We start from the raw sequence: 12722 nt of genomic DNA, 5'->3' as shown, positions 1-12722 counted from the left end.
CTTGACGCCCTGGACTTCGAACAACCCCCCAAAGAATTTTTAAAGTTACCCGTCCACGACATCTTACGGGAAACTTTTTACAAAAATTGGGAAAACCCTCTCACGGTACCGGGTGCCCCTCGAAAACTGGATAGTTTGTACAGGGTCATTCCTATCCCGGGGTTCGACAAACCTCAACTACCCCATGAATCCCTTCTAGTGGAGTCCACCTTAAAGAAAACCCAGGGCTCCAGTGTTTATGCCTCCACCCCTTCTGGCAGAGAGGGCAGAACGATGGATAAATTTGGCAAACGCCTTTATCAGAATTCCATGCTTGCCAACAGGGTTAATAATTACACCTTCCACTTCTCCTTCTATATGAAGCATTTGGTGCAACAACTCTCCTCGTTACAAAAGTACATCCCTGAGCGTAAGGTCCCGGTTTTCCAACAACAAATTTCCAATTTGCCCCAACTCCGGAAATTTATGGTGCGATCCATTTATGACTCTTTTGAGCTGACCTCTCGAGCATCTGCCATGGCTGTTGCCATGAGGCGCTTGGCCTGGCTGAGAGTTTCTGACCTCGACATTAATCACCAAGACCGCCTGGCTAACGCACCTTGTCTTGGTGATGAACTCTTTGGGGAGTCCCTGGACTCAACTACCCAGAAACTCTCGGCACACGAGACCAGGTGGGATACCCTGATCAAACCCAAAAAGAAGACTCCACCTGCTCGTCCCTACAAACAGCAGTCTTCCTACCAACGTAGGTTCTCAGCCAGACCTCTCAACCCACCTCAACAACAACAACCTCGCCGGCCTCGTCAGCAGCACCACACTCAGGCACGTCCACAGTCTCACCAACCTACCAAGCCTCTCCCGCAGTCAAAACCGTCTCAGCCCTTTTGACTCTTTTCTCCAGAGCATAGCCAGTCTCCCACCATCCTTGCCTCTGCCTCAGCCGATAGGAGGACGTCTTCAACTCTTCCTCAACCGTTGGGAGGTCATCACATCAGACCTGTGGGTCCTCAACATCATTCGCCACGGCTACTCTCTCAACTTCCAGACTCTTCCACCAGACAATCCTCCCATAGAGTCTGTTTCTCACTCCTCTCAATCCCCCCTCCTCCTGAGGGAGGTCCAATCCCTCCTTCTTCTCAATGCCATCGAAGAGGTACCCCCAGACTAAAGGGGTCAGGGATTCTACTCCCGCTACTTCCTGGTTCCCAAGAAGACAGGAGACCTCCGCCCCATCCTCGATCTCCGGAACCTCAACAAGTGTCTGGTCAAGGAAAAGTTCAGGATGCTCTCCCTTGCCACGCTTTACCCTCTTCTCTCTCATCACGACTGGCTATGTTCCCTAGACCTCAAAGAGGCCTACACTCACATTCCAATCCATCTGACTTCCCGTCGCTACCTCCGATTTCAGGTTCAGCACCGCCACTATCAGTACAAAGTGCTACCCTTTGGCCTCACATCATCGCCCAGGGTGTTCACCAAGTGCCTTATTGTGGTGGCGGCCTTCCTCAGGTCTCACAACCTCCAGGTGTTCCCCTACTTGGACGATTGGTTGGTGAAAGCACCTACGTCTCCGCTTGTGCTACAAGCCACTCAACACACCATCTCTTTCCTCCATCTCCTGGGGTTCGAGATCAACTACCCCAAGTCACACCTGCTTCCCACACAGAGACTTCAGTTCATTGGTGCGGTTCTCGACACCACTCTGATGAGGGCGTTTCTCCCCTCAGACCGCCAACGGACCCTGCTCCATCTCTGCCGTCAGGTGCTCCTTTGTCGCTCTATTCCCGCTCGGAAAATGATGGTCCTCCTGGACCACATGGCCTCGACGGTCCATGTGCTTCCTCTGGCACGACTCCACCTCCGGACACCTCAAGGGACTCTGGCCAACCAATGGTCACAGACCACGGATCCTCTTTCTCATCCCATCTCTGTGACATCGTCTCTTCAGCAATCTCTTCAATGGTGGTTGAACTCCTCAAATCTTTCCAGAGGTCTACTCTTTCATCTGCCCCCTCACTCCATGATCATCACCACGGATGCCTCACCCTATACGTGGGGAGCTCACTTGGGAGATCTGCGCACCCAGGGTCTCTGGACCCCTCAGGAGCGTCTACATCACATCAATTTCCTTGAACTCAGAGCCATGTTCTATGCTCTCAAGCTTAACTTGAGTTAGCCACCATTCTTATCGCATAAAGTTCTTCAGAATGCCACACGATTTCAGCGTATGGTAGCTGTCCTCATAAGAACCTTAGTATTATGCGTTTTTTTATTCAATATATTATTTTATGGTTTTCTTTATAGATTATAAAGTGCTTGTGCTTAATACTATAATGATAGCAAAAGTAGCTTTTACTTATCTTTTTCTTAATAGACTGGGTCTGGCTCAATCCCCACCGACGCGTTTCATTATTTCATCAGGGTCGGGGAAGGAGAACGCTGTAGAGAGCAAACATTATATTAGTTTAAAATTTAAAGGTTTAAAGTTTAAGAACCCAGCAATATTGAAATTTTAAAATCGCCACAATGCTTACCAGAGCAGTATACTATCTTAGCTAAATGCTAAATCCATGATTTATGAGCCGGAAGTAAAAACACACCGGCAAAATGGAAGCTAATGAACAAAACTCATGGGTCATGTGACTCAAAACTGACCAATGCACACCACCCCCGCAGTCCTTTAACTCGTATACCACAGACATTTAATGGTAAAGTCATATGCTCGCTGTGAGCCAATCACTAGTTAAGTTTAAGCCGTGGGGATACATGGTGTTAAGCTTAAACATCCATCGCAATTCCTTGATGTTCAAATTGTGTTCATAGTTTCCTCCCTCCCACCCAACATGAACCGTATCAATAATACGCCATTTTAAATCAGTGATTTTATGTTTCATTAGAGACCAATGACGAACCAAAGGAGCAGTCTCAACTCCGGTATTGACACGTGACTTATGTTCATTAAGTCGAATATGCATGGGCCGGCTGGTACGACCTATATAAATTTTTGGACAAGGGCAAACGATCATGTAAATCACATGATCAGTTTTACAGTTAGTTCTCGTTTTAGCAGTATAAACCTGGCCAGTATAGGGATGAGACCAAGTTTCCCCTGTCAATGCATACTCGCACCATTGACATTGTTCACATCTGTAGTGACCATTGATAGTGAAGGGTTCACTTCGTTTATGTTTATAATGACCAATAAGTTCCCCCAAATTTTTTGCTCTTTTAAACGCAAAAGTGGGCGGGCCATAATCCTTCCCCATGATCAATCTAATGATGTGCCAATGTTTAAGAACAATATTCTTGATGTCATAAGCCAGGTGGGAGAATTGTTGAACACATACCAACAGGTTATCATCGTCAGGATTTTGTTTATATTGCAAGAGTAGATGTCTATGCGCATATTTCGCACGCGTGTATGCTCGTCGTATTACATGCTTAGGGTATCCACGTTGTTGAAACCGTTTCTTCAATACCCGGGCTTGGATCTTATATTCAGTAGTGGAATGACAAAGTCTCCTCAACCGTAAAAATTGACTGTGAGGCAGACTGTTCTTAAGTTGTTGAGGGTGAAAGCTGTGGTAGCGGAGCAGACTATTGCAGTCCGTGGGTTTGCGAAAAATTGTTGTTAGTAATGCCCCCTGAGATTTGAAGATAACCATGTCTAAAAATGGTATCTCCTGATGGTTGATGGTAGCGGAGAATTGAATATTAGGATCTAAATGATTTAACCATTCAAGAAAGAAATTGAAAGTATGTACATCAGATTTCCAGATGCAAAAAATGTCATCTAGATAGCGTCTCCAAACTGTAATATTCTGAAACCAAGAGGAGGTGTAGATGTATTGTTCCTCCAGTTGGGCCATATACAATGTTGCAACAGAGGGAGCCATGGAAGCCCCCATGGCTATCCCATGGATTTGTAGATAGAACTCCCCATTGCACCAAAAATAACTCTTGGTAAGGACCAATGTTGCTAATTCCATCAAGAAAGCTGAAGAGATCCGCTGACAAAAAGTTTGGTTAACGAATATTTGTTGGAGCAAATTTAATGCACCTGAAATAGGGATCATAGTATATAAAGCTTTGATGTCTAGCGTTATCAAGAGCCCATCGGTTTGAGATTGCGGAATGGAATTCAAAATATTAATCATGTGAGTGCTATCCTTGACATGAGACCCAATATTCAAAATCTCTTTTTGTAAAAATAAATCCAAAAATTTGGAAAGGGGTTCAAGCACAGAATGAGTCATCGAAACGATGGGACGCCCAGGAGGTTGAGAAATGGATTTATGAATTTTCGGTAGAAACCTTATTCGTGGAGTGTTGTGAAATGGAGGGCAAAGAAAAGCAGCTTCTTTAGTTGTAATCATCTTTTTCTTTAAAGCATGAGAAACAATACCAGATATATAGATTTTTAATTCAACCACAGGGTCATTCAATAATTTTTTGTAGAACTGTTTATCATCTACATGTTTGGTTACCTCTGCTAGGTAGTCCGTACAAGATTGTAGTACGATAGCACCGCCCTTATCGGCGCGAGAGATTACAATGTCCTGATTACTACGTAAATCTCTCAAAGCAAGCTGTTGCCTTTTAGTGAGGTTGTCTAAAGGAGAAATGGAATTTTCTTCTAATACTTCAACATCATGGAGCACTAAATCCATCCAGGTTGTTAAGTTTGGGTGGAGATGAAGGGGTGGATGCCATCCAGATTTACGTGCTATCAAGGATGAATCAGTAGTGAGTTCTTTGTCCAAAAAATAAGGCCTTCCAGCACCTTCTCTACCCTCAGGTTCTTCTCCTGTGCACAGACAACCAAGTCGCCATGTACTACATAAACAAGCAAGGCGGCACCGGATCTCCCCTCCTCTGTCAGGAAGCCATCCGCATCTGGACCTGGGCCACGGCCCGCAGTCTCTTCCTCAAGGCCGTCTATATCCAGGGCAAACAGAACTCCCTGGCCGACAATCTCAGCCGCATCCTTCAACCCCACGAGTGGACCTTGGATCCTCCCACACTCCACTCCATCTTTGCTCTCTGGGGCACTCCTCAGATGGACCTCTTTGCAGCTCCTCACAACCATCAGCTGCCCCAGTTCTGCTCCAGACTCTACTCTCCTCATCGTTTGACCCCGGATGCATTCCTGCTCAACTGGACGGATCGGTTCCTCTATGCCTTTCCTCCACTGCCTCTGATGTTGCGGACGCTATTCAAACTCTGCAGGGACAGAGCCACCATGATTCTCATCGCTCCTCGGTGGCCTCGCCAACACTGGTTCTCCCTCCTGCTCCAGCTCAGCTCCAGGGAGCCCATTCCTCTTCCTGTATTTCCTACTCTACTTAGGCAGCAGCATCAGTCTCTACTACATCCCAATCTGTCCTCACTCCACCTGACAGCTTGGTTTCTCTCGGGCTGACCTCTCCAGAGAATCTGTCTCAGCCTGTCCGTCGCATTTTGGATGCCTCCAGGAAACCAGCCACCCTCCAATGTTACCATCAGAAGTGGACCAGGTTCTCCTCTTGGTGTCTCCTGCATCACCACGATCCCACCTCGTTGGTGGTGGAAACTGTACTGGACTATTTGCTCTCTCTGTCCGACGCTGGCCTCAAGTCTACCTCAATCAGAGTCCACCTCAGTGCCATCACTGCGTTTCATGAGCCTATCCTCGGAAAACCTCTCACGGTTCATCCACTGGTTTCCCGGTTCATGAGAGGCCTCTTCAATGTCAAACCACCTCTGAAGCCTCCTCCAGTCGTCTGGGACCTGAATGTGGTTTTATCCGCCCTCATGAAACCTCCTTTTGAGCCTCTTGCCACTGCTTCACTCAAATTTCTGACGTGGAAGGTGCTTTTCCTCATAGCCATCACCTCTGCCAGGAGGGTTAGTGAACTGCACGCACTGGTTGCCGACCCACCTTTTACTGTTTTTCACCATGACAAGGTGGTTCTGCGTACCCACCCTAAATTCCTTCCCAAGGTGGTCTTGGACATCCACCTCAACCATAGTAACATAGTAACATAGTAGATGACGGCAGATAAAGACCCGAATGGTCCATCCAGTCTGCCCAACCTGATTCAATTTAAATTTTTTTTTTTTTTCTTCTTCTTAGCTATTTCTGGGCTAGAATCCAAAGCTTTACCCGGTACTGTGCTTGGGTTCCAACTGCCGAAATCTCTGTTAAGACTTACTCCAGCCCATCTACACCATCCCAGCCATTGAAGCCCTCCCCTGCTCATCCTCCTCCAAATGGCCATACACAGACACAGACCGTACAAGTCTGCCCAGTAACTGGCCTAGTTCAATCTTTAATATTATTTTCTGATTCTAAATCTTCTGTGTTCATCCCACGCTTCTTTGAACTCAGTCACAGTTTTACTCTCCACCACCTCTCTCGGGAGCGCATTCCAGGCATCCACCACCCTCTCCGTAAAGTAGAATTTCCTAACATTGCCCCTGAATCTACCACCCCTCAACCTCAAATTATGTCCTCTGGTTTTACCATTTTCCTTTCTTTGGAAAAGATTTTGTTCTACGTTAATAATCTTTAAGTATTTGAACGTCTGAATCATATCTCCCCTGTCTCTCCTTTCCTCTAGGGTATACATATTCAGGGCTTCCAGTCTCTCCTCATACGTCTTCTGGCGCAAGCCTCCTATCATTTTTGTCGCCCTCCTCTGGACCGCCTCAAGTCTTCTTACCTCTTTCGCCAGATACGGTCTCCAAAACTGAACACAATACTCCAAGTGGGGCCTCACCAATGACCTGTACAGGGGCATCAACACCTTCTTCCTTCTACTGACTACGCCTCTCTTTATACAGCCCAGAATCCTTCTGGCAGCAGCCACTACCTTGTCACACTGTTTTTTCGCCTTTAGATCTTCGGACACTATCACCCCAAGGTCCCTCTCCCCGTCCGTGCATATCAGCTTCTCTCCTCCCAGCATATACGGTTCCTTCCTATTATTAATCCCCAAATGCATTACTCTGCATTTCTTTGCATTGAATTTTAGTTGCCAGGCATTAGACCATTCCTCTAACTTTTGCAGATCCTTTTTCATATTTTCCACTCCCTCTTCAGTGTCTACTCTGTTACAAATCTTGGTATCATCTGCAAAAAGGCACACTTTTCCTTCTAACCCTTCAGCAATGTCACTTACATACATATTGAACAGGATTGGCCCCAGCACCGAACCCTGAGGGACTCCACTAGTCACCTTTCCTTCCTTCGAGCGACTTCCATTAACCACCACCCTCTGGCGTCTGTCCGACAGCCAGTTTCTGACCCAGTTCACCACTTTGGGTCCTAACTTCAGCCCTTCTAGTTTGTTCAACAGCCTCCTATGAGGAACTGTATCAAAGGCTTTGCTGAAATCCAAGTAAATTACATCTAGCATATGTCCTCGATCCAGCTCTCTGGTCACCCAATCAAAAAATTCAATCAGGTTCGTTTGGCACGATTTACCTTTTGTAAAGGTAAATGTTGCCTCGGATCCTGTAACCCATTAGATTCAAGGAAATACACTATCCTTTCTTTCAGCAACACTTCCATTATTTTTCCAACAACTGAAGTGAGGCTCACCGGCCTGTAGTTTCCTGCTTCATCCCTTTGACCACTTTTATGAATAGGGACCACATCCGCTCTCCTCCAATCCCCAGGAATCACTCCCGTCTCCAGAGATTTGTTGAACAAGTCTTTAATAGGACTCGCCAGAACCTCTCTGAGCTCCCTTAGTATCCTGGGATGGATCCCGTCTGGTCCCATCGCTTTGTCCACCTTCAGTTTTTCAAGTTGCTCATAAACACCCTCCTCCGTGAACGGCGCAGAATCTACTCCATTTTCTCGTGTAACTTTGCCAGACAATCTCGGTCCTTCTCCAGGATTTTCTTCTGTGAACACAGAACAGAAGTATTTGTTTAGCACATTTGCTTTCTCCTCATCACTCTCCACATATTTGTTCCCAGCATCTTTTAGCCTAGCAATTCCATTTTTTATCTTCCTCCTTTCACTAATATATCTGAAAAAAAATTTTTAAATCCCTTTTTTACATTTTTAGCCATTTGTTCTTCCGCCTGTGCCTTCGCCAAACGTATCTCTCTCTTGGCTTCTTTCAGTTTCACCCTGTAGTCCTTTCTGCTCTCCTCTTCTTGGGTTTTTTTTATATTTCATGAACGCCAACTCTTTCGCCTTTATTTTCTCAGCCACTAGGTTGGAGAACCATATCGGCTTCCTTTTTCTCTTGTTTTTATTGATTTTCTTCACATAAAGGTCCGTAGCCATTTTTATCGCTCCTTTCAGCTTAGACCACTATCTTTCCACTTCTCTTATGTCCTCCCATCCTAACAGCTCTTTCTTCAGGTACTTTCCCATTGCATTAAAGTCCGTACGTTTGAAATCTAGGACTTTAAGTATCGTGCGGCCGCTCTCCACTTTAGCCGTTATATCAAACCAAACTGTTTGATGATCGCTACTACCCAGGTGAGCACCCACTCGAACATTAGAGATACTCTCTCCATTTGTGAGGACCAGATCCAATATCGCTTTTTCCCTTGTGGGTTCCGTCACCATTTGTCTGAGCAGAGCCTCTTGAAAGGCATCCACAATCTCCCTACTTCTTTCCGATTCCGCAGACGGAACATTCCAGTCCGCATCCGGCAGGTTGAAATCTCCCAACAGCAGAACCTCCTCTTTCCTTCCAAACTTTTGGATATCCACAATCAGATCCTTATCAATTTGCTGCGATTGAGTCGGAGGTCTGTAGACTACACCCACGTAGATAGAAGTTCCATCTTCTCTTTTCAGAGCAATCCATATCGCTTCTTCCTCTCCCCAGGTCCCTTGCATTTCGGTCGCTTGGATATTGATCTTTACATAGAGAGCTACTCCTCCTCCTTTATGACCATCTCTGTCCTTCCTAAAAAGATTATATCCCGGTATGTTTGCATCCCATCCATGTGATTCACTGAACCATGTCTCTGTGATAGCAACAATATCTAGATCTGCCTCTAATATCAGGGCTTGCAGATCATGAACTTTGTTGCTTAGACTGCGAGCATTTGTGGTCATCGCTTTCCAGCTATTTTTCAGCGATAATCTCCTTTTTCGTATGGATTTTTGTGTCGTTTCACTTTCCGTTGCAATACTAAGAAATGAGTTGCTGATATTGCTTATGTTGCAGCCTTTACTACTATCACATCTTTTCTTTTGCCAGGGGTGGTCTCTTTAATTGTCCTTTGTACATATACCACCCCCACCTTCTAGTTTAAATGCCTAGAAAAATATTGTCTAAATTTCTCTGCAAGGTTTCTTTTTCCTGCTGTAGTAATATGTAGCCCATCAATGCAATATAGCTTCTTGTCCTTCCATGTATTTCCCCATCCTCCTATGTACCTGAAGCCTTCTTGATGACACCAGGCTCTGAGCCATCTATTAAAGTCCTCTGTGTTTTTCACTCTTTGCTCTCCTTTTCCATATGCAGGCAGTATTTCAGAAAAAGCTAAAGTCTTTACAAAAGGTTTCACACCCTCACCAAGCTCCCGAAAAACTTTCTGTGCTGCAAGTGTGGAGTTGTTGGCCAGGTCATTTGTTCCCAGATGGATAACAACATCAGTGTTAAAATCCTTAGTTTCTTCCTTAATTATAGTCAGTATTTGCCTGGAACTCCTGGTAGCTGAGGATCCTGGAAGACATTTCACTATTTTGGTCTCCTCGCCCTGTGTTCTAAGGTTAATGCCTCTGATGATGGAATCCCCCAACAGTAATAGTTTTCTGTTTTTGGCTTTTTTATTTGTACTTAGGGTGCTCTTGTTCTCTTGAGTTTCCTTCATTGGTTCCAGTCCCACCTCCCTTCTGTTTTCCTGAGTATCGCAGTGCACTAGTGGAGCGAAGGAATTCTGTAGAGGTAATATTAGTGAAGGTGGATATTTCTGTGTTACATATCGCAGTCTTCCTGAGCCTACTGTGACCCATTTATTCCTGGGCTGTTTTATTCTTTGAGGTAGAGGTGGTAAGTTGGTATGATTTTGTGGAGTGATGGAAGCTGCTTTAATTGTATTCAATTCCTGTTTAAATTTGCAGAGCTCCTCCTTAATACTGGCAAGTTGAAGACAGATGGGGCAAGCCTTAAGCCTCCAAATAGTATGTCTTGGAATTAAAGCACCACAGTGATTGCATAGAATAAAGGTCATCTTGATTGGTTGTGAAGTGACTTGATTGGTTGTGAAGTGACCAGAAATATAGGCTCTATACCACCTAAAACACAGTATTTTAAACAAAAATGCAGGTTCTATCAGTGCTACCCTAAAACACAGGATTTATAAGAGGATTTTCCCTACTTTAGTCACCCTGAGCCACAGGCACCAGAAATATAGGCTCTATACCACCTAAAACACAGTATTTTAAACAAAAATGCAGGTTCTATCAGTGCTACCCTAAAACACAGGATTTATAAGAGGATTTTCCCTACTTTAGTCACCCTGAGCCACAGGCACCAGAAATATAGGCTCTATACCACCTAAAACACAGTATTTTAAACAAAAATGCAGGTTCTATCAGTGCTACCCTAAAACACAGGATTTATAACAGGATTTTCCCTACTTTAGTCACCCTGAGCCACAGGCACCAGAAATATAGGCTCTATACCACCTAAAACACAGTATTTTAAACAAAAATGCAGGAAGAGGAAATAAGATTTAACAGAGGAAAGAGAAGGATTTATTTTTTTGTGCTTTTTTATATTTTTTTTTAGTAAGAAACAGGGAGGAGAAGAGAAATTAAGCAGATATAATGCTGAAAACCAGTGAAAAGAGCAGAATATGAAATGCTGAGTAACTCAGCTTTTAGAAGTTCACAGGGCAGCCTTGTTTCAGCAATGTCCCAAAGATAATGCAATTAACCTTAGAAGTAAAACAGAGCCCCTCCCTTCTCCACCTAATCAGACACAATGGCTAAAAACTAGTGAGTCAGAAATATAGGCTCTATACCACCTAAAACACAGTATTTTAAACAAAAATGCAGGTTCTATCAGTGCTACCCTAAAACACAGGATTTATAACAGGATTTTCCCTACTTTAGTCATCCTGAGCCACAGGCACCAGAAATATAGGCTCTATACCACCTAAAACACAGTATTTTAAACAAAAATGCAGGTTCTATCAGTGCTACCCTAAAACACAGGATTTATAACAGGATTTTCCCTACTTTAGTCACCCTGAGCCACAGGCACCAGAAATATAGGCTCTATACCACCTAAAACACAGTATTTTAAACAAAAATGCAGGAAGAGGAAATAAGATTTAACAGAGGAAAGAGAAGGATTTATTTTTTTGTGCTTTTTTATATTTTTTTTAGTAAGAAACAGGGAGGAGAAGAGAAATTAAGCAGCTATAATGCTGAAAACCAGTGAAAAGAGCAGAATATGAAATGCTGAGTAACTTAGCTTTTAGAAGTTCACAGGGCAGCCTTGTTTCAGCAACCAGTCCATTGTATTGCCTGTCTTTTTCACTAAACCCCATGCTCATCCTGGGGAACAGGCGTTACACACGCTAAACTGTAAGCGGGCCCTTGCATACTACCTTGACCGTACCAGGGCTCACAGCTCTTCACCTCAGCTCTTTTTGTCCTTTGACCCTAACCGTCTGGGACGCCCTGTCTCTAAACGGACGCTTTCTAACTGGCTTGCTGCCTGCATTGCGTTCTGTTATGCTCGGGCCGGTCTCTCACTGGAAGGTGCTGTCACGGCCCACAGGGTCAGAACTATGGCTGCTTCTGTGGCTTTCCTCCGTTCCACGCCCATCGAGGAAATCTGCAAGGCTGCCACTTGGTCCTCAGTTCACACGTTCACTACTCACTATTGTCTGGATGCCTTCTCCAGACGGGATGGACACTTCGGCCAATCTGTGTTACAAAATTTATTTTCCTAATGGCCAACCATCCCTCCTCCCTCTCTGTTAGCTTGGAGGTCACCCATGCGTTAAGAATATGCTGCCTGCTTGTCCTGGGATAAAGCACAGTTACTTACCGTAACAGGTGTTATCCAGGGACAGCAGGCAGATATTCTTACGACCCATCCACCTCCCCGGGTTGGCTTCTTAGCTGGCTTATCTTAACTGGGGACCACGCTCTCCTCCGTCGGGCGGGAAGGCACTCGCGCATGCGCGGTGCGGCCAACTAGAACTTTCTAGTTAAAAGTGTCCGTACCGGGGCTCCGTCAGTGACGTCACCCATGCGTTAAGAATATCTGCCTGCTGTCCCTGGATAACACCTGTTACGGTAAGTAACTGTGCTTTCCGTGCATTAAACCACTATCGTGCCTTTGTAAAAGAAAGAAAACTTAACTTAAGATACAGACTGAAAGAGAAAACTAATAGAAAATAAGAGGTAAGGTCAAAATTCCTATTTTTGTCTTGTGATTCATTACATTTTTAATGGATATCTATTTTCAGATGGCTTTAATAAAGTTTTCCCAATGGAGAAGCTGAGTTCCTTTAGTCATGAAGAAGTTCAGATGATTCTTTGCGGAAACCAGTCTCCCTCTTGGACACCCGAGGACATCATGAACTACACTGAGCCAAAATTAGGTTACACGCGAGACAGGTATTGGATTCTTGAACTAATGTCAACTTGTGTGATAAGATATCTGCCCTGGATTTGACTGTCACTCTAAAAGTACAGTAAAGTCTCAGGATTTTGGAACATCAATGTTGAAATTATTGCGTTG

At 44.7% G+C, this 12722-nt stretch overlaps 1 protein-coding gene across 10 annotated transcripts in view; it reads left to right on the top strand.

The window, feature by feature from the left end:
* The window catches only part of HECTD1 (HECT domain E3 ubiquitin protein ligase 1), a 365311-nt gene that overhangs the window by 339045 nt on the left and 13544 nt on the right, over window positions 1-12722 (top strand). For all 10 annotated transcript variants that reach the window (XM_033952151.1, XM_033952152.1, XM_033952156.1 and 7 more), the window contains one exon: window positions 12448-12598. In XM_033952151.1, the coding sequence (XP_033808042.1) occupies window positions 12448-12598 (151 nt within the window). The remainder of the gene's footprint in view (window positions 1-12447; window positions 12599-12722) is intronic.

The sequence above is a fragment of the Geotrypetes seraphini genome, chromosome 7, assembly GCF_902459505.1.
Source record: "Geotrypetes seraphini chromosome 7, aGeoSer1.1, whole genome shotgun sequence".
Taxonomy (NCBI): Eukaryota; Metazoa; Chordata; class Amphibia; order Gymnophiona; family Dermophiidae; genus Geotrypetes; species Geotrypetes seraphini.
Note: the sequence above shows the minus strand (reverse complement) of the source record. Positions and strands in the feature narration are given on the sequence as shown.